This window comes from Cyanistes caeruleus, chromosome 3, assembly GCF_971803275.1.
Source record: "Cyanistes caeruleus chromosome 3, bCyaCae1.hap1.1, whole genome shotgun sequence".
NCBI classification, from domain to species: domain Eukaryota; kingdom Metazoa; phylum Chordata; class Aves; order Passeriformes; family Paridae; genus Cyanistes; species Cyanistes caeruleus.
Genome location: NC_141703.1, coordinates 90,400,106 through 90,421,937, shown reverse-complemented (window position 1 = coordinate 90,421,937; position 21,832 = coordinate 90,400,106). Strand labels below are relative to the sequence as shown.

Below are 21,832 nucleotides of genomic sequence, written 5' to 3'. Positions count from 1 at the left end.
CTGTAAGAACAACCTGGTGGGAAAACTGTCATATGTAAGACAAAGTGGAAAGCCATTTAACCATTAGGAGCAATGTTTTTCCCTGACTGAAGGAGCTGATTGTGCAAGAAGTGTTGTTGCATTGACTCTTGTTAAAGTAAGAAACTATTTAGAAGCTCTTCAGTTCTTTTCTGTAACTGTACTTCTGGCTTTTATGGCAAGTGAGGATTGGTTTACCAGACAGAAAGAATTTTTCAAAATCACTCACATTAGAAAGAAAAACAGGAAGAAAAGAAAAATGAGAGAAACAGTCAGTGGATAAGCCAGCAGCTGAGCAGAGGCTTAGTGTTAGGTTTCTTAACATTCTCAGGTTGCCCCTGTCAAAGGTATCAAACAATTAGGATTAAACAAGATCCTCTATGACAGAGGAAATCTGCATCCCAGAAGCTCTGAAAGCCAGAGAGGACCATGTAACTGCCCTTCATAGGAATGAAGTTCAAGACCTGCAATTTCAAAAAGGTCTAGGTACATTCTGAAATCCAACTCTATGTTGTTGGTAGAGAACAGGCAGTTAGGGACATAAATGCTGGGGATAAATCACCTGTTCAGGCGCCTGGCTGAAAAAGCAGTGCTGTTTTCCTTGCCTCCAGAAACTTCATTACAACTGCTGCCTGCTTGAAGTAGTTTTAGTGTGTCAGGAGGCAACTGCTCTGCAAGTCTTCAAGGAGCAGCTCTCAGAGAGTTATAGTTTGAATTCCTCACTATGTCTTTGTTCCCTGATGACATTCAAGAAAAGGCTTTGTGGTTACTGCTGCTGTGAACAAAAAATTTTTCACATTTGAAAAACTGTTAGAGAAGAAATTTGTCAGCAGTACAACTATGAAAAGATGAAATTCTACCTCTGGAGAAACCGACAAGTTGAAGGCTGTGGTTCTGCCACCTCTCACAGTGCCTGTGAGTCTCTTTCTGGGTAGCTGAATTTGCAAAATATAATTGGGATTCAGAGGAGAGTTAGGGGACTTAGCAGAATTATTGAACACAGGATAGGTGATTTAGTAGTTTAAAAAGTTATTTCAGGCTGACCTAGGCAGTCAGTATGGCTTTTTTGGTACAGTAAGTCTAAGTTCCTTGAGAAAATTCTTCTCAGTCATGGGGAAGTCTGAAAAAATGTGACATGGGCAGTGTAAAAATAATACTGTAAGAGCAATATTCATACACATTTTGTTATTTTAACTATGTATTTCTCAAATCTAAAATTGCATAAAATCATTTTGGAGAAGCAGAAGACATGCAGTAAGTATCACATGTCAGAAAAATCCAGGCAGGATTTGACTAGAAAGCAAGCCTTGCACCTGCAATAGCTTCTTGGAATCTCAGTCTGTTTAGGATGCAGATCATTGTCTATCTTCAGCACAAATACAGCTGAAGCTAACAAATAATTATATTGATGTCATTATGCTCTGTCCCTCCTTTCATCTGCTGGCTTGTACCCTTGCATAACAGGCCATTTTCTACAGCCTAAAATGCCTGGCATTTCTACAGAGGCTCCTGCTGGAGGATGGCAAATAGACAAAGATTATTTTGGCAAGATCATTTTCCTTGGGCTCTTGGCTCAGTCAGTGGAGAGTGGCTCCTCTTGGGAGACATCCTAACCAGGCACCTCCAAGCTGCTCTTCCTGGTCCCCAGAGGAGACTTTAGCTGGGATCCCTCCATTGCAGAAACATTAACACAGAGAGGTAGCAGCGTGAGTCTCTGTGATTTCCAAGGCTGACAGCCATTCACCAGCACTAGAAGTGCCTTAGTAAGCTGTGTGAGCCCTCGGCAGAACCTCTAACACATCTTCTCTCCCATCTGCTTCTTGCAGACAGTGCTATTCTGGACGTGTGAAAAATACCCCCGCACCAAGGATTGGCGCTGCTTCCCTGAAGCCTTTCTGAGGCTGGTACAGAAGCTGCACAAGTGTGTAAGCCAGCACTTCCTCAAGCATTACTTTCTCAAGAACACCAATCTGCTCAAATATGCCAACACCAGTGACCTGGACCTGGTGGCCAGCAAGCTCGCGGTCTTCTTGGAGAATCCCGTTTTCTGCCTGGACTAAGGCAGGCAAAGGTCTCGTCCCAGCCCCGAGTCGATCCCCCAGCTCCTCTCCCCACCTGTGGTTGCTCTCCATGTCCTTCCAGTTGATGCTGCAGCTGGCTCTGTGAGACAGTTGGCACATGCAGCGCGAAAGAGAAGTGTTGAGCTGGCAGCGGTGGGCGGTGAAAACTGATGGGAGGTATCACTTGATGCCCAGCTGATCTAATTTGCTTTCAACAGTGACAGCCTGCCTGGAAGGTACAGCCAGTGAAACCCAGCTTTCTGTGTCAGAGCAGGCAACTGCCTCGTTCTGTGTCTCCAGTCCTGTGGCACCTAAGCTGAAAGGCAGCACAAAGGAGTCTCGCTCTGCTGCCCCTGTAACCTAGCTCATGCACTGTTGCTGCAATTGCCTTCCTCACAAGGACAGTGGGTTTAATTGCCTAATTACCTCACAGGCCAGCTCTACAGAGGGGCAGAGGAACATTTCCGAGGTGTTCTGAAGCTGGAAGCTTTCTCAGAGGAAATTCAATTCAGTGAGGTCCTGCTCCAGTAGGATCCATTAATAATTTAACCATGCTGCTAGTGTTGAAGAGCTCAGTGGAAGCAAGAAGAGGAACAGTGGGTTTTGCCTCTTCATTTTTCTCTCCTTCACTTACATTTTTCTTTCAATTGCTTCAAATATGTCTTTTTCCTGTTTGCCAGTTGTGTTAGTGCCATACAATCAGGGGGCTTTGGCAGGGCAGATTTCACTCCCATCCCTGGCTCTATCCAGCAGGCTGGACAAGGAGCATGTCTTTTCCTAGTTGTTAGCACCCACGTATTTTTGGGTGCAGTGTAGAATATTTTTCAGAGTCTCTTAGCTCCAAGACCCCCAGCGCTTTTAATTCTGTGGATGTTTCAAAAGAAAATGAATTTTAGTATTTCAAAAGAACAGAGCTTTAGAATTAATATAAAGAATGCTGGGTTTAATGTTATTAAATTGCTGAAACTTAACCAAGATGGGGGAGAGGGGGTTAGGTTTGATTTGGTGGGTTTTTTTGTCACATCTGTGCAGGAAAGTAAATAAGTCCTTTGCCAAGGGGGCTGGCAGAGGTGGGATTTGCATCGCGCCCCAAGGAGATGCAAGAGGCGCATTTGCAGCGCGGCGTCTCCCCGTCGTGGCAGACTGCGGTACCACCAGTCTCCAGCACAGCCTCTGGAGCAGGCTGTCTTCTACAGGTTATGAGCAGAGAAGATATGGGTCAGGAAGGATCCAAGCTGTGTACTCCTGGTCTGGTCATGGTCCTGTGTCTCCTGCATCAGATGTCACCACATATAGACGTGATCCGACCATGTAAACTGGCCCCTCTTTACTCAGATCCTCAGAATACTCTCCAAGTCACCTTTCCACATGGGTAACTGTCTCGTGTGGAACTGTTTTGAGCAGTTAACTTTTCTTGCTAAACCTTTGTTCTCCGGGCTCCCTAAATGGGACACAAGTGTCGGTTTCATGATGACACCTCCTGTTCAAGTGTGGCTTTCTGATTTCCTGTGAGCTGTTTCAGTAAAGTGCAAGGAGATGCCAGGCAGAGTCAGGCAGCTGTGGCAATGAAGTAATGTCTCCTGTTTCGTCTTGATTTTGTCTTGTGGTTGAATGGCCGGCTTCTGAAGTTAGAGGAGGGCAAAAACAGTTCAAACTGTTCAAGGACAGTGAAAAACATTCAGTGCAATTAATCCCAAATTTGATATTTTACTGCCCTGATGTATGATCCTTTTGGGATTTAGTTGTGGCTGTTAAAGAATTTATCTCCCTTTATAGCTGGGTGAAAGAACAGCATTTGGTGGTGATGCCTTAACTTGGATGCAGCTGTGTGTCAGAGTCCTCAGCTGCTGGGATTCACAGCCTGCTGTGAAGCAAAACCATGGGCATGCACCGTGTGCTGCACAGCCGTGACATGGAATGTTCCACTGCCCTGCCAGAGCCTCTTACAGCCAGGAACGACTCAGCAAAGCCAGGAAATAAGCACAGAAGGATGGACCCCTGCCTTGAGCCAAGTCTGATCAATTTTTGCTCTGTTTTCTTCTTGTTCACTCAAGCAAATGCATCAGCTAGCACATGCTGCTGCAGAAAGTATCCTTGTCACCACTGGAACACGGAAGGTACATTCCTGTTGACCACAAAGACGCAGGAACAATCCCACAGCTTTTTCTCCAGAGCAGCAAGATGTGACACAGCTGGCCACTGGCAAAGAGAAAAGGCTTTGAGGAAAGGATTAACATGGTCCTGGAAGCAGTTGAATGCAAGAATGAATTCCTTTCAGAGACATCTTTGAGACACTACCTTACATCATCTCATGCAGGTCTACATGAGTGTGTGGAGTTTTGTTGTTGAGGCAGTTTTTTGTGGTTGTGGGAGAGTTGTGCAGGAGGTCTCTTATTAAAAAAATAACAAGCTTGCCAAATATATTTATTTCATTTCTTACCACAGTAAACTTTTTGCAGATAGCTTTTCACTTATACACCAATCCTAGTTGCAAAATCATCCCGTGATTTGCCTCCAAGAAGTGATACCACATTGTACTTTGGCTACAGAATAAGTTTTATGCTTCATATTTATAATTTTTCTTTTTTAAAAGTGAGCATCTGGATGAATACACACATTCAAACCACACATAAACAGGTTTAATCAAAAGTTCTGTGTTTAGAACATCTGGAAGGAATGTGATGACCATTTTCTCTCCCTCTCTTTTTCATTGCTTTCATGAGTATTTGCTGCATTCTGAGCCCTCACCACAATCAGCATCACTCCATCTGTCAGAGATTTCAATTGAATGTGTTGTTCTGCCATATAAAACAGTACAAAAGTCATTATGTTTTTAGTCTTTTTTACACAGCCTGCCTTCTGGTCACTAGAGGGCAATGTCTCTCTGAAGCACAAACACTGATCCAGGATCTCGCTCTTAAAATCAGCATTTTGTTATTATCATTGAGCTGAGACAAATGAGCTCGAATAATTTAATGTTAAATTCTGTTGCCAAAAAAGGAGAGAAGAGACCATGGGAGAAGTTTCTAATAAATAGCAAGACTTCAGTAAAAAGGCTTTAAACTCTGGAAGCCACTCTAAGAGCCAGAATATGGATTTATTGTTTCTGATGGTCTTGCAGTCATTCCCAGCAGCCTTCGATTGGGAAAGCACCAACAAGCAAAGTGCAGGCAGGGTTCTGGGAAGGAGGGAACTTGCAGGAGTAGCCACTGCCCTGCTCCATTAGAGTGCTGCCCTCTCTCCGTGGCCATGACTCCCATGTGTGCCTACCTCTCAGGCTCCTCTGTCTCTTTCTTTTTTAGTCCCTTCTCCAGAAAAAAAATAAAAAAATTATTCTCAGAACAAGTTTTCTGATGCCACCCCTTTGGCTCTGGTGGGAATGGTCACTTTTCAGTGCTCATCAACTCTCTTTTAGTTCATGGGCCCCAGGTGAACACAGAGACACATTACAGACCATCTACTCACCCTCACTTATATTCCATCTTTGGTTTGAAATGGTGCCCAGCAGTGAAGTTAGATCACATTGCAAACTGTATTCCCAGTGGGAGCAGCCTGGCCTGTCTGAGCAAAGTTGGGACATGGACAGTGATAGGCAGGATAATTCTGCTTTAACACTAAATATTTTTCTGCTTATCAAGGCTAGGACTCCTGGTTTTGAGGAGAAACATATTTTATTATACCCCACCCCCAACACTCATCTGAGGCACTTGCAATGTCACATGAGATAGTGACACAGCAGCCACTGCTCAAATCACGCTAAGAGATCCCACTCGCCCTATCAGGCCAACCTGTGACATTACTGTAGGAGGCGTGTGGTGCCCTTGTCCTCCTTGGGATCTGACTTCTCTGGCTGAAATAATACACACCATTTCAAAGGAAATTAAACAGCTGCAGGTAGAAAAATATGTTTTAGCCTGTTTTGACCCAAACCACTGCAGCACAAAGAAATGGACAACACTTTCATCATGTTACAAGTACCTGTCAGTTCTGCTCCAAGCAACATCTTTGAACTGAAAAGAAAGGACAGGATCAGCACCTGGCTTTGAAAGCATCTCCTGGATGGGTGATGAAGAATGCAGAGATGCCACCAGAGACCAAGCCTATGGAGAGTGCAGAATGTATTTTTCACAGGAAAGATTGTCTAATTTACTATTAGCATCTTCACAAATACAAATTACAAGGAAATGCATTAAGGAAAGAATTAATCAGCTTGAAAGGCTTTGTAGTAATTAGAAAAAAGAATGGTGTCTTCCCAGGTTCCCCTGGATGGTGGTAATTGCCAGCTGCACAACTGTGGCTTGTGCCACTTAATGATTTCTGGACTAAAAATCTTAATATCTTTTTATTTCCATTCTTAGAGAAGCCACTCTTGGAATCAGGCAGCAGCACAGGCCAGCAGCTCTGAGAAGCATGAACTGAGCTTGTTTCAGCCTGGGAGAGCAGCCACTTTAGGTGCAGGGTGATCTAGAGCCTGATCCCAAGCCATGGCTCTGTTGCATCTGGCCCAGCACATTTTTCCTGTTGCCTTGGAGGAGATGGGTACCATTTGTTATCCAGCAACTTGAACAGCCAAACCTCTTCTGCCACAACTGCAGGCAGCCTTACACCCATCCGCAGCACATCCCAGCAGCAGAGGGCAGGCCATAGCCCCTTCTGGTGACAGTATTGTCACCAACACAGCTAGGGGACCTGAAGGCCAAGGCTGCAATGGAGGCTAGCTAATGCATTCCAGGGAAGAAGTCTGGTTAATTTAGGAGAGTTTAAGAAATCCCTGTTCCAAGGCAGTAGTGAACCAAAGCAAAAATGCAGCTCAGAAGAAATTTTTTTAAATCCATGGTAAAAATTACTAAGGAAATGAACATCAATGTTGAATTCCTGGGATCCCATTTTAAAAGGGTGAGAACCTGTAGCTAGGAGGAAAGTCATCAGCAACTGCATCCATCTGTTGCTCTTTGTGGTCCTTTCCCCCAAATTAACCAAGAGCTGTTTCAAAGGTAGGTAGATAGTTTGCCCCTGGCTCCTGAGGCAGACAAATTATTTCAGACCCACACAGATCATTAGGAACTTTCTTTGAACTTTCTTAGTTCTTAGAACACATCCTAGATGTGTTCACAGCCAGTGCAGTCTGGTTTGTACCAGTAGAGAGCAACCTGCCGCTCACCCTCCATGGGGTTTGCTGTCTGTGCAACCATCACAAGGGTAATCATAAGCTCCCTTGCCTTTAGCTGAGCATGACTAGATTTGCCAGACTCTGTGGTCTCTTCTTCTCTGATAAAACCTCTGTTCCAGTCTTGCTCTATACTAATTTATCTCTGCACAGATAACCAGGCTGGTTTGCAACCTTCCAGATGGAGTCTCATCAGTATCTCCTGTCACATGGATAATATTAATCCATGCAGTGTATCCCCTGTGCTGAAGAGGAAAGAACACACAGAGGTCAAGTTCCCTTAAAAAACAACTGCAACTTCAAAGGAAGAGTGACTATCATCAGTGATTTCCTTGGCAAACCAGGTGAGGCTGGTTGAAAGGCTTGCCCTGGTCTGATTGTCTTGGAAGTGAACCATATTCCCGAGGCCATGGGCCAACAACTTCATCATCTCCGTAAGACCTGAGCTCAGGCCAGAAACAATGAGTCTGCTCCAGCCTGTTCCTCTCTGCCTTCCCTAGGCAACAACCAGCTCTGGCTTGTAATTCTTCCACACTTCTTCCCCTTGAGTTGGTGGTAGACACCATTCCTCCTTGCAACACATATCCAGCTTTTGCCACTAAGCTGAAGAGTTTGGCTGTTTTTTAGCTGTGTCATTAAAATGCCATAGACTGGAGAGGCAACAGATCAGTGACCAGAGCTAATAGCAGCAAAAAGGATTAAATGAACAATGGATCTTGAGCATAATTTATGAATGCCATTAGCCACTGAGAGGGAATTATGTTTTGGCCGCAGTTCTGAGGGGGAAGGGTGGGTCTTATCTAGGCAGGAAGAAAAAAAGTGCCTGATTGCATTTGGATTAACAAACAGCTACATTGATTTGCCATGTGATACATCTTGGGCTTTTATGTTTACATCAGATGTAATAGCGTCTGACCAAAGACAAACTGTATTTTCTTTATCTTGTATTCAGACCCTCATGGCCAGACAATGTTGTGATCACATCTCACAGCTGCCTGTCATGGAGCATCTGCCACACTGCCTGATAGAGCACAGTTCTCCATCAAAACACTTGCAGAAAGACAGGTCTTCTCTTAGAGAAGAGACACGAGTTGCATGAGTGTTTCCTTGTAGCCCATGCCCCACATCCTGGGGATGGGACTGAGCAAGCAATGCCTTTGTTTGCAGTGTCTCTTCTGCCTTTCATTTGATAACCAACACAGTATCTCATTAAACCGCTTAGCGTGGCAGCTGGGGCCATTTGTTAGAGTGTGATATGAAGGATCATAATCAGATTAAACCTCGGGATCATATTGTGGAGACAAAGATTAGACTGGAGAATAAAGAGAAAGTTTAATTTTGTGTGACAGTGCAGAGTTACCTCTGCTTGGGGTGGTAAGGAGGGTTAAAAGTGATTGTGGAGGCTCGAGCCTGAGGAGATTTGTGTGATGTCTCCCTGCTCAGTTTTGAGCAGAAGGGTTTTAGCACCCACTTTGAAATAGGGAGCAGTGCTGCAGCCACCAGCCCCTCACTGCTTTTCTTTCCCAAGAGAGGGCCTGAAGAGGGGGCTTGCATGGGAAAGGAAAGCTCAGCAGGTGTAAATGATGCCAGAAGCCAAAGCTGCATGTGCACTGAAGCTGGTATTTCTGGGAGGGGGTTGCCTTTTCGGAAATAGTCACTCAGTTATCATTATCTCTGTGCTGGAGGCCCAGGTCCTTGACTTGAACTGCTGTTCCCTGGGTCCTTCCTGTTCCAGTGCATTTAGCACAGCATCCTATGAGTCCTTCAGCAATCTGGGGACAGGAGGCACCCTCCAAAAGTCAGCAGGAGCCCTACAGTGAGAATATACATCTAGGAGGTCTTGTGATCCCACCTGAGCTGGTTTGGCTAGTATTGGAAGTAGCAGTGAGAGAAAAGTTGGCAGGTTGGGAAAGGTAGCATACAGATGGATTTCTGACATCTGCACCACCAGAGAGAAATGACCACAGGTCAGAGCAGCTCAGTCTCTGTTGTGAGCCCATTTAACAGACAAGTCTAAGGGAAAGATCCCAGCTACCACCAGCTTTAGAATCAAACTCAGACCTCTGCAGCTCTCTCCATGGCCTTTATCTACTCACATGAACACATGCACATCCCATCATGAACCGTGAAAACAGTGGGAACATATAAATACACTCATTTTCAAAGATGGTGGCTAGGCCTAGTCCTATCCCAAAGGAAGTAAACAGGTGTTAAAAAAAGAGAAGATAAAAATGTGTGTATAAATTTTTTACAACTGTACCTAAGACCATTATAAGTTTTGTTCCCATACTCCCTCTGTTACTTGTTCTGGAGATATACTTAATGAATAATATATTCTCTCACTGGCTTGATCTTTTGCTCAGATATTGTAACCTCTTCCTTCTCTTTTGTCTGCTCTCTATTCCCTGGAGACTAAGTACTTTAGGGCAGGAGCCTGGCATGCAAAGATCTTCAGTTTCTTTGTGCTTCCTGAAACTAAACACAATGCAAACCCATAGCAAAACCTCAGAGTAACAAAGGAGATGCTGATCTGAACAGCTGGAAAAACAACAGAGCCTTTCCAGCCACCCAAGATAACTCCTGGGGTGATAAGGAGGTACCTGGGGAGGAGCAGATGGATGAGTGCTCCTTGCAGTGCCATAGCCATGCAGATCGCTAATGACATCTCCTGGTTTGGGATGATGAAGTGGCAGCATTCAGGGGATGGCAGTGCCAGCTGCTTGGTATATGGCTTCGGGGAACTCACACCCGATATTAACAAGCAAAAAAAGGCGGCAGCAGACTGTGTTCCCCTCCTGGTGCCTGACAGAGACTGCAGAAGGGCACTCACAGTGGGAAAGCACACACCTAGCTGTGACACTCCTCAGCCTTGCAGCAGGGTGGAGTGATTCTCTCTGCTTCCTCCAGGCCAGACATAGCCCTGGGCTGTTCCCGGGGCTTCTGCACAGCACGGTGACTTTGGACAAGCGCCTGGACCCATGAGGAGCCGGGGAAGCTGCTCAGGAGGCAGAACTGTCTGACGACACTTGGAGGATTTCTGCTCAGCCTACAGCCATGATGGGAGTGGGGCAGGGACAGAAATCCTGCTCTGGCTGGCCAAGCCCACCTTGTGTGTGGTGGCACCTTGAGACAGTGTTGTACAGGATGGCAGCAACTGTGTACCCCCAGAAGCTGCTCCCCCTCTGGCTCCACACACTCCCAAAAGCATTCCTGATCATGAAAGGGGCTGCTTCCAGCAATGGCACCTTGAGTTTTGATGAAGATTGTAATAAGTGGTGATGATCATATGCAATATGCAAACAGCAGATATTCTGTAATGTATGCACCAATCTAGCCAGACCTGGGCTGTATTTTCCTGCATCACTCCCTAGAGGTACATGGGCACCATCAATCTGGGGCAGAGCTCAAGCTCTCTCTGCCTGTGCTTCCAGCTGGAACTGAAGGCAGCTGCCCCTGTAAGTACAGCACAAAATGAGCTGCCCAGAGGAGCAGACTGGTCAAATGTTGTCCTCCTGTCACCCTGGTGACTCTGTCAGCTAAGGCAGCCTGTGCTCAGGTGCTGTCCTTGTGGACAAGCTCCTAAATGCAGCATTGCTGCTCGTGCTCCCATGCAGGGAGGCCCCGGTCCTTATTGTGCCCCTTGGAGCTGCTGTAACATAAGAACTGATCTGGAAGTGTTTTCAATTAGGCTTCTCCAGGCACTGAGAGAGGGGAATCTGAAGCACAGTGGTGAGACATCACAGCTGACAAAGCTCTATCAAACCACATGATACACATGGATTTGGGACCTATAGCAAGGGAACACCTGAAAACATGAGTACCAACCCTCTGGCAAATTGAAATATTTAAAGAGGTGTTAAAGAAACTTCAAAACATGACCAAAGACCTGAGATGATCACTGCTCTTCCTGCTGCACGTGAAACAGCTGCATGGCAAACTGGACTGATGGAGGTTGGGATTTGACAGAGGTCAGGAAGTGGGAATGGCTGGCATTTGGAGGTGGCAGCAGCCCCATCATGCAGCCTGGGAAAAGCCCCTTAAGTGTGATCCCAGCATAGACAGGCTCTAACAAATGGTTGTTTTCATTAGCTAGGACTTAATAAGAGGAAAGTTTTTCCATTCAAAGTGGAGGACCACTTCCCTGTTTGTGTTCCAGTACTTAACATTCCCCTTTTGCTTAGGGAACCACAGCAAAGGCTACTTTTGGTGTTCTAAAATTTAATCTCTTTGAACCTTCAACCTACAGTCAAAACAAGAAAACAGAAAGCGACATTTCAACAAACAGTCACTGCTTACATCCAAAATATATGTAATTTATTAAAAACATGCTAGCATCCAAACCCAGTGTTTCCTTCCTGAGCTCTGTGTAGCACCTAGTTAGTGAATAGGAGGGCACTGGGGGCTTGGGGTGTCTTTCTAAACAGGAAACATATCAGAAAACAAATAGAAGTTTTGGCAATACTCAGTAGTTGTTGAAATACAGCCTAAGGCAGTCTGGGAGAGCCCTAATACTAATTTCTGTTTTACCCAGGGCACTTCAGGCATAGCTCCTTGAGAGACTGGTCAGGTACCCACAAACTTGCTGTGCTAAACCTTCACTGAAATTCCACACAAAACTCATGGGTATAAACAGCCTTAGTTCACACAGAGACTGACCTGGTCTGTGACCAATAATAAAGGAAAACTCTAATATGTGCCCAAGTCTAGGGCTTAGCAGGGAGAAGTACCAATGTCAGCCCAGCAAGCACCTTGTAATGCTGACAGCAGGCCTATGTAGGAACAATACAATGGTTCTTACCTACCTACACTGGACTACTGGACAACAGCTCAGTCTAAACCTCATTCTATTAGAGGCTGCAGTTCAAGCTTAGCTTTTATTGATTTTTTTCCAGAGGTCTGTTCTTACAAACTGGAAAAGCCTGGTCAAATGAAGTGCAGGTGCTGGGGTCTCATTTGGAACACTTGTAAGAGAGACAAATGGTAGTGCTTTGAAAGATGACCATTAAAATCAACAGGACTACCTCTTTTTGTTCCTTCAATTTATCCTTACAACATCCTCAAAGGTATCTTTAGACCCTCTCCCTGGCCTGGGCAAGACATGAACTGAACCCACATCAGCCCATCTTGAGAACCTGGAAGAACTGGGTAAAACTTGAGCTGGATTTAGCAGGATTTTTAAGGCGAGGTGTCTGAAGCTTTTCCTTCCAAGTACAACATTTGGCACAGGTAGAACTGTGCACCATTTTGGAAGGAAGGAGGGAGGTGTGATTGTGGAGGTGCATATTCCAGGCTTCTCCTTACTTGTATTGGTACACAGGGCAAAAAGATGGCCTGTGACTTGTCAGGTGATGCAGCAGAGGGTGGTACACAGACCTGGACCCAGCTCTCCCAGCCTTTTGGCCTGACTCCTTAACACGTGCTGAGCTGTGAAAGTCATCTGTGACTGCCTGGCTGCTCTGTAGGCGGAGAAGCTGCTGCTGCTGCTGCTGCTGCTAGTGAGGCTGTGTTGTTTTTCTCTCTGTTGATATTTGATGTCATTAATGGTATGGTTTCCTTTCTGTCTGTTTGCTTGTTTAAGTCCTTCTTGGTGATTATAGAGCCATCTCTTGCCAAATTGCAGTGCTCCATCTGTACATTTCTTTGTGCCTTGGATGTAAATATATTTTTTACAATAGTTTCTGGCTGTAAATGCAGAATTTGTCATGAGGAGAGCATTTTTTATGCCACTGCCTTGGCCTCTGCAACAGGTCCCTGCAACAGGGCAGGACTGACTGGCAAGGTCATATTCCTCAGACTGACCAGAAATAGCAGTATTTGCAGTAATTCTATTCCTCTGGCTTGGGCAGGAAGCTGTACAAGTATCTGGACTACTGTCAGTATCTGCCCAGAAATGCAGGGGCAGGGTGTGAGTGGATGCTGTCGCACTGTCCTGCTGCTAGGAGATGACACAGCGACACTTCTCTGCCTTCCTTTCTGCTGTCTGATCCAGCCAGCTCAGGTGGGAGCCCTGCCAGGGGTTGTCTGTGTGTCCACAAAAACGGCAGCTGTGTTTGGGAACAGTTTCTGCACTGCAGCTGCACCTCCAGGTGAAGAAGGCATTTATTTCACCCCCCTCAGGGGCAGGGCATCACTCCAGCCCTGCTGCTGGCAGCTGGGTGCTCTGGTGCCCATCGGGGCGACAGTGGGTGCGCAGCTTCAAGCTCTGTTCGCAGCCCTTCAGGGAGAGCCCTTCTTGCTCTCCTCCTGTGCTCCTGAGCTTGTAGGGTCTGGTGTGCGAGAGCTGGCGAGGGTACACTTCATGCCTTATGTCCAGTGCATGCCAGCTGGTCCCCTGCAGAGTGTCCCAGTGCCATCCCCCTGCTTCTTGCCCTGGAAGAGCAGCGAGCACTGGGGAGAAGGGAATGGGAGGCTCAAGGTTGCCTTGGTTGTGTTCTCCCTCGTGCTCCATGTCTCTTTGATGTGTTAGGGAAGAAGGTGCACCCAAGGGTCCTGCTCCACTTACTTACTTTACTCGTGTGTTCCCGTATCTGCTGCAAGCAGCCCCCAGCTCGCCAAGCCCTGGGACACAGTCCTTGTGCAAGCTTTTCCCCTGGCTGCTGTGTTGCTGGAGGCAGACTGGGACAGCAGGGAAGCAGGATAACGGGAGGCACTAAAGTGGCTGTAATACTAAAAACGTCTTTGTGACAGAGGGGCGCTGGGGAGGGCTAGGAGCTGTCGCAGTGGGAAGGCCGAGGAAGGTCTGTGGGATGTGGGAGAGAGCCCGAGGGATGCCTTTTCCCACCAGGAATTGTGCTTGCAGGAGCTCTGCGGCCGCTGGAGTGCAGTGCAGCCCCGCCATCCGCCCGCGGCCGGGCTCCGGCACCCGCCGGGCTCCTCACTCGGTCCCGGCTCGGGTCCCCACCCTGGAGCCATCCAGGTGGCTTGAGGATAGCTGTCCGGACACAAATAAGCCTCCTCCTTTCCTCCCAGAATGTGATGTGGGGAGCATGGCTCTGTGAAGCATGCCTTAGGAACAAGCGCCACTCGTGGGTAGTGGCAGAAGGAGCTGGGGCAGGTAGAGCTAATCCTCCAGCCCGTTTTGAGCTCCTGGATTTGGGACAGTCCAGCACCAGAGCCATCCCCGGCAAGGCAGTAGGTACTTGCCCTTCCTGGGCAGAAGCCCAGGTGGTGATGTCTACACCCCTGGGCATAGTTTGTTCTCACAGTCAGGCAGTGCAGAACATGGGCACCTCCTTATAAATTTTCCTGAAAATTTTCTCATGCAATTTAATTTCACCTAAAGGTTCACAGGTTTGGGGTTTTTGTTCTCTCCTGCTCTCATCCAAGCCTAAATTTTCCTCTGCATTATCAATGCCAGTATGACTGAGCAGGCCCTCCCTGGGCAGCAAATGTGCCCATTGCTCCATGCCTCCCCCGTGTCCCTCCTTGGCCCTAGCGAGCCTGGGCCAAGAACATTATGTACCTGCTGGTGGGTGGTGTTTGTCTGTGACTCTGCTGCACTGTTATGTTCCTCAAGCCAACACCAAAAGTTGTCCATTTTCTTTTATTTTCTTTCTTTTTTTTTTTTCCTTTTAAATGAATGCACTAGATTTACTGAGTAATGGAAACTTTCCATTCCAAATGACTCAAGTTACACTGGCAACTGAAATATTTAAATATTTCTCATCAGCCCTTTACACAGCTCCCTCACGTTCCTTCCCTCTGGAAGGGCTTTTAAACCCCCAGATGAGCTGAGACCACTCACTGCCCCCTGCTTCACCAGACCACGGTGCAGGCTCCAGGCTGCTGAGCAGAGCAGCCCCCCTTGCTGGGATGGAGGTGCCCTCAGGCAGCATGGGGTCCACATGTAGCCAGGCACTTTGGATGCAGCCACTAGTCCTAAAGCCAGACTTTCAGCCTGTGATGACTGCATGTGCCTCCTTAACAGCGCTGGCAGTCAGATCCACTGGGTCCAAATTCCTTCCCACCCGCCCAGATACAGCTCAGGAAGGCAGTGGGTGCTGTGCCAGCCCAAAGGAAAGTCCAGGCACGTGGGTGGCTGGTGTGGCAGGATGGGGGTATCCTTTAATTGCTTAGCATGGGGCTTCTGCTGCTCTGATTTGGGGCACCTCATGGCTCCCCTGGTCACACACAGCAGTCCAAGAAAGGCTGATGCAGTGTGGAAAATGTTGGCAGTACCTTGGATCTGCTTTGGGCTTCATGCGTCTCAGAAAGCTTGTCTCTAAATGGAGTTATTTCAGGGTAGAGGAAAAACACTCACACTTCATACCACACATGGTGTTACTTAGGCAGAGTAGTTATGCAAATACTTCTTGCATCCAAATTAATTGCTGGGAAAGGGCATGCCCTGTGTCAGCAAGTCAGCCCTACCCTGGGTTATATGATTTTTGAAGACAGTGCTTCCTGGGACAGGCAGCCAGGGCACAAAGAGCATTGGGCTGTTGGTGTGACTGTGACTCCCTGCTGGCACTCAGCACAGCTTGGCTCAGCCCTGAGGACAGCACCTGTGCCCAGTCAGCACTCCCCCTCCCTGCCACCATCCCCAAACCTGCAGCAGCCCCTGGTGCAGCTGGAAATGGGTGGCCTCAGAAGGTATACCTCTCCTCCCTGGCAGCACAGCAGCCAGCCCTGCCCAGTGTGTAAGGGGATAGGGTATGGGAAATAGGGTGCCAAGGGGGCCTGGCCCCTCCAAGTGCCTCCCAGACAAAAGATTCACAGTAAAAATCATGCTTCTCTGCTTTGAAGAGGACATCTTGTGAGCATGATAGTGTGCCCTGGTACACATCTGTCCCACGAGGCAGATTTCCAGTAACTAAAGGGGGCCTACAGGAAAGAGGAAGAGAGCTATTTGCAAGGGCACATAGTGATAGCACAAGGGGGAATGGCTTCAAACTGAAACAGGGTAGGTTGAGATTAGATGTCAGGAAGAAAGTCTTTACTCTGATGATGGTGGGGCACTGGAACAGGTTGCCCAGAGAAATTGTGGATGCCCCATCCCTGGAAATGTTCAAGGCCAGGCTGGACAGGGTTTTGAGCAAAGTGGTCTAGTGGAAGGTGTCCCTGGCCATGGCAGGGGCCTTGGATCACTTTTAGGTGCCTTCCAACCCAAACCATTCTATGACTCTATGTGTCCCCGTGTCACGGGCAGGTGCTTTTGGCTGCAGGCCTGAGACCACAGAGGATAAGCACAGCCCCATTACAGCCAGCGGGCTGAGGATGGTCCCTGTAGCTGAGCCAGCTGCGGGGAGCCCGAAGCGTTTGGCCTTGTCCTGGTGTGACCAGATGACTCATGTCACGCTGGGTCTCTGCAGAGTAACAGGCGGCACTGGGCAGGCCGGGTGCGGCCGGACCGTGGGCAGAGCAGCTGGATGCAAAGTGCAGCAGGCCACCTCAGCTCCGCTGGCAGCGGGAGCGCTGCTGCCCTCAGATCCCTGCGGCCCTGGGCTGGGTGGGAGCGGGAGCAGGGCCTGGAGCTGCGCCGCAGCAGGAACAGCATCGCTGCCTGTTGCAGCGCCGCTGGAGACTTGGCTCTGCCCGAGAGGTTAAAACAATCCCTCCCTGTCCTTCGGGGGGGTTGGATCTCCACTGTGAGAAACGTCGGCTTGGGCAGGAGATTTCTGACGGAAGCGCTGCTTTGCCGCAGTTCCACAGGCGATGGAGAGAGAGAGTCACGGTGATTTATTTCCTAGCCCCTGCTTCTGAGCCAAGGCTCTGTGTATGCCATTTGCCGACTTCCTCTTACTCTGCACCCAGACCTTCTGCATCCTGCTGGGCTTTTATTTGCATTATGTACAGGGCAGCGTTTAAATCTGGGTAGTTTCTTTCTAGATAGTAATAGTTTAAAAGGACCAAACAACCCAAAACTCTTCAATTTCAGCTGTTTAGTACATCAAACCTCTATCAGCCATCAGTTATTTGTAAATCACTTCTAGGGTTTTCATAATAAATATTACCTCTCAAAGCCTGAAAGGCAGGATGAGAGACCCTGCTCTTCATCTTAAACGTAATAGAAACCTTGATTTTTCTGCATGGGTGGCTGCACTGGGCAGCACTGAAGAACACCCACAGTTACTAGTTATTCCAGTAAAGCTCCATATTTTCATTTAAAAATAATAAAGTAGCTTTCCAGGCCTGGGCTGTGTGTGGGGGAAAGTGTGAAAAATGAACCTACAAGCCTCACATTTTTCATACTAAGCAGCAAATAAACCCCCTACAGCTTAATTTTAAAATAAAATCTCAACTTTTTTTTTTTTAATCCACCTTCACGACACTTCAAAATTTCACATATGGGGGTTTTTTTATTAGTTATTTTTCTCCTTCCTGCCTCCACCCCACCCCAAAAGCTGTGGAGCTGGCAATAAAAAGGCAGCCATTAATCCACCCATCAAGTGGTTCTGAAAATGTGACCTGTGGCCATGTAGCTGAGATGGATGGTGGTGCCAGGCTGCCTGTGTACATAGCCAGGGAGGAACCTTCTATATTTAAAAGGCTCATATGGTGGTCAGAGTAGAAAATAAAACGAGACTGTTAATTAGGAATAGAAACCCTGCAGCTCTGGTACACATCACACTTTCCTCTAACCCCTGTCTTCCTCTCCACCCTGGTTATTCCATCTTTGTTGTCTTCTATTTTATTACGAGGTCTTGGAGCAAAGGCTTCCTTGTCACATCAGAGCAGAGTAGTCAGCTGTAATGGCCTCTCCTACTCCTCAGGTCACCTAAAGAATTACTCGGTGCTTGGTTCCTGACTCACGTGGATGGAGAGCTAAGAGCAGTGTCCTGGAAGCTCTGATCAGCTCCTCTGTCCCTAAGGGCAGCTTCCCAGGGGATCTCATCCACTAATGTTTTAGACAGATAGAAGTTCACTCTGTTCCCCATGAATCCCATGCTCCTCAGGATCATGGATTCATCCAGGGCCTGGCAGCTACAGTCTGGACAGCCTCCACTTAACTTCTATGATGAGCTCATCAGCACATGTGAGCACCAGGTCCAGAAACACTTCTCTGGCTGGTTTGACCAATACCAGAGGACCAGTAGATTGTCCTCTAGGCAACTCCAGGAGGCTCCTGGATTGCTCTCAGCCAGCTGTACTGCTTTCCCAGCAGATGTCTGGATGGTTGAAAGCCTCCATCTGGTTGAAAATGTGTGGCTTCTGAAGCTGAAGCAAGAAGCCTTATCAACTGGTCAGGCACCTGAAGTAGAGCCCACCCACAAGTTGTGCTTCGGTGGTCCCATCCTCAGTTTTCATCCACAAGTTCTCAACCTGTCTGTGGCTGTTTCTCAGAGGCAATTCTCCACAATCCATCCATGCCTTAACCTAGAGCACAACAACCCTCCCTCCTTCCCATGGTCTCCAGCTCCTTTTGCTTGTTTCCCATGCTGTGTGCACTGGTGTAGAGACGCTTCAGCTGGGCTATCACCCTCCTTACCTTTAGAGAAGAACCCTCTCTAACTCCTTTGGGATGACTTGACAGGTATTTCCCTGCTGCTTCCTAAAGTGTTGGTTTTTTATGGTTCCTCTCTGACTCCGATAAACGGATTTTGTAATTTGTGGCTCCATGTGAGACTTTTAATAAGAGTCATATTAAGATTTGGGACAGCAAGCGTTGCTGTGTTGTGTTTGGCCTGGTATTCAAAGCAGGAAGTGCCCGAGGTCTTGGGAACCCAGTTTCCACAAATCCAGCCTAATTTTGGCAAATTCAGGACGCTTGGAAACAACAGCCAGCTCTTATATGACCTTAATCATGTGTAAGTGTGCACTGGTGAGACAGGGAAAGGCTGTTTTGGGCTCATCCAGAAAAAGCAAAGGCTGGATTGTAATATTTGCAGAGAGCAGGGTGGGAGGGAGTATCATCTCTTCATCATAGGCTCACTGTAATACTCCAAAATGCTGCAAGGGACTACCAAGCCCAGTCATTCCCTGGGGCAGCTGTGGTCTGTACCACACTCACTCCAGCTGTTTGGGTTTGCTCCACAGCTGAGAAACCATTCTCTGGCCATCAGGTGGTTTTCCATTAGAGGTCCATTACATTTAATATCATCCATCCATAAAGCTCTCTGCCTCACCTGCAGCCTTAAGAGATCTCCTTAATAATTCATTGCCTTTAGATACACACAGTAACAATTTGGCTCTTTTCAGTGGACATTTTACCTCCCAAGCAGCAAGCAGAGGTCTTTCTGTGTGGTAATGCTGCCCTTTTCCCTCTGGGATTGGCTTCCCTCAGCAGATACTGGCAGCAGAAATGCAGCTTTCCCTTGGCACTGGAGAGCTGCCGTGCCCATCTGCCTTCCTGGAAAAGCCAATTTTAGCAAAGCTGTAGCCCTCCAAAATTGCTGTCTTGCTGTGAATGCTGGTGGAATCCAACGTGGGACATCCCAGGGCTTCCCAACAGCAGCTGATGTGGGGCTGTGCCATTAGCCTGCGCTTCCTATGGCTGGTGGTGCTGAGCTGATTTATCAGCTGTTGTTCCCCCTGTCCCACAGCTGCTCCTGGCTGTGCCAGGGCCTGGAGTGAAAGAGCCTGTTGTTCCCCACAAGGGGTACACTCTTGCCAGGTATATAATTTCCTCATTAAGGGAGGGCTTCTTATCTCCCAACCTGCAGTGGCGATTGCAGTGTTCCCTTTGTTGTGTCTCCATTGCAAAGCGGCCAAGGACGGAGCCTGGACACGGGGAGCATGGGGGTGCACACACCCCCACTCCTTCCCTGAGGCTGAGCAAGGACTGGGAGACCTGCACACCCGCCTCGCCAGCCTCCTGCCCTGAAACACGGTCAGCTAAGGAAATTCAATTAGATAGCAAGGAACAAGCGGAAGGCATGGGGAGTTAAATGGGTAGTTGAGGGAAAGAAAAGTAATGAGATTTATTTTATTTTTTTTTTAGCCTTCTCCCATGGGCAGTGAAGACATCCCCTCCTGCTGCTGTACCTGAGAGCACTGGCAGCTGCAGGCATCCCTCTCTAGACGTTTAGCTATGGCTGCATTGATTTTTTAAAAATTTCTCTTAAATTGCTATCCATATGCTTAAATATGCTATCCGTATGCCCTGCCCCAGCAGAAGGAAGCCAAGAGGGTGAGAGAGAGTAGAGTTGTCTCTGCCCAAGCTCTTTTTTACAAGGTAACTTGGGGTCAGACCACCTGGCCCAGAAAACATCACACCCCTGTGTAAGGGACATCCACCTGCAGTCCCCATTTTCATTTCAATTATGGTTTTGGAGGGGAGTCTCTTTGTCAAGAGCGTTCCTGGGAGCTCACTTCTGCAGGTGGGGTTTGCTCTTGGTGTGGTGGCGAGGCGTCGCTGGGCCGAGTGGTGGGGATGAAGCCTGGGCCTGCTGGCTGGGTGATGTGGCTCTGGTGGCTGTGACATCATGGAGGATGTGTCACAGTGGGAGAAGTCACCAGGGACACCAGAAGGCAGCTCCAGCTCCACCACAGCTGCACTCATGTAGGACTTGGGTGTTGGTGAGTGCTCATGCAGGGAGGGCTGGACGGAGGACAGGACAGACGCCAGGGCATTCTGAAACAGAGCGAGAGCTGAGCCCCTCAGGACAGGGCACTGCCGCCCTTGGGTGTGGGGGCAGAGAGGCTCGGGGCTCCCAGAGATGGCAGGTGTTATAGAGGCTTTGGGAATGTGCTGGGTGCCCCCAGCTCCCTACTCTGTCCCACTGAGACCTGATGAGCCCCCTTTCTTCCCACCTCCTCCAGGCCATGGCTGCAGCAAATGCTCTCCTCCTAGCTTCGATGGCCAGAGAGATGATGCAGCCAGATGAAGCAGGCCAGAAGAAGCATCACCACATCAGCGGAGCCACAGCCAAACAGATGCTGGAACGTGAGGTGTATCTGCACGAGGAGTTGATTCATTTGCTGCAGGAGATTGAGAATAGCATGAATGCAGAGGAAGGCCGGCTCTTTTCTGGGTGGCTGTTTTGGACTGCTGCAGTTGCCCTGGTCCTGCTTGCTGTCGTCTGCTGGCTGGCGAGGCGAAGAAGGAAGCGTAAGACGTCTCCTCAATTGCTTAGAGTCTTCTGTCCTGATCTCCCAGAAGGGATTGCTGAGATTCAAATTGGATTAAGTGTTTATGAGAACAATCGCACAAGGCGTAACAACTTGACTTTGGTGAAGGCTTAAGGTCTTAAGTTTGCCCAGGTTGTCTGGATGGCATCCCTTGCTTCCCTTTTGTCAACTGCTTCATTCAGGTTTCATATAGGACTAAAGGACTCATATTAAAATTCGGGAAAGCAAGCACTGCTGTGTTGGTTTTGGCCGGTATTCAACCCAACTCGCATTGGTAACTTCTGCTGCAGTAGTTTTCCATTGAGGCTGGGTATTTTCCAGAAAGTGAGACAGAAATGTTGACATCTTCCAGGACGCCCCCTAGTCATCAGCTGGTACAGCTGACTCATCTTGTGCCTGCCTCTGTGCCTCTTCCTGTCGCCCCACCCCTGCATCTCCTTGCACGTGTGTACACTGCCGGCATTGCCAGTGCTCCGGGGTGGCTCTGACCACTTGTGTGGCATGTGCCATGCAAGAAGCAAGAGCCAACCTGCTCCATCCCTCCTCCCACCTGTATGTCCAGAAACCTTGCCAGTCC

General features: G+C 48.1%; 1 protein-coding gene and 1 long non-coding RNA gene across 4 annotated transcripts in view; both read left to right on the top strand.

The window, feature by feature from the left end:
- The window catches only part of MAB21L3 (mab-21 like 3), a 34,614-nt gene extending 29,711 nt beyond the window's left edge, over window positions 1–4,903 (top strand). For all 3 annotated transcript variants that reach the window (XM_086882821.1, XM_086882822.1, XM_023941007.2), the window contains one exon: window positions 1,845–4,903. In XM_086882821.1, the coding sequence (XP_086738947.1) occupies window positions 1,845–2,078 (234 nt within the window). In that variant the 3' untranslated portion in view covers window positions 2,079–4,903. The remainder of the gene's footprint in view (window positions 1–1,844) is intronic.
- A 15,669-nt stretch (window positions 4,904–20,572) lies between these two features.
- On the top strand, window positions 20,573–21,483 carry LOC147654332 (uncharacterized). The gene is made up of 2 exons (XR_015284967.1): window positions 20,573–20,703; window positions 20,947–21,483. It is a non-coding gene; the product is annotated as an uncharacterized LOC147654332 (long non-coding RNA).
- The last annotated feature ends 349 nt before the right edge of the window (window positions 21,484–21,832 follow it).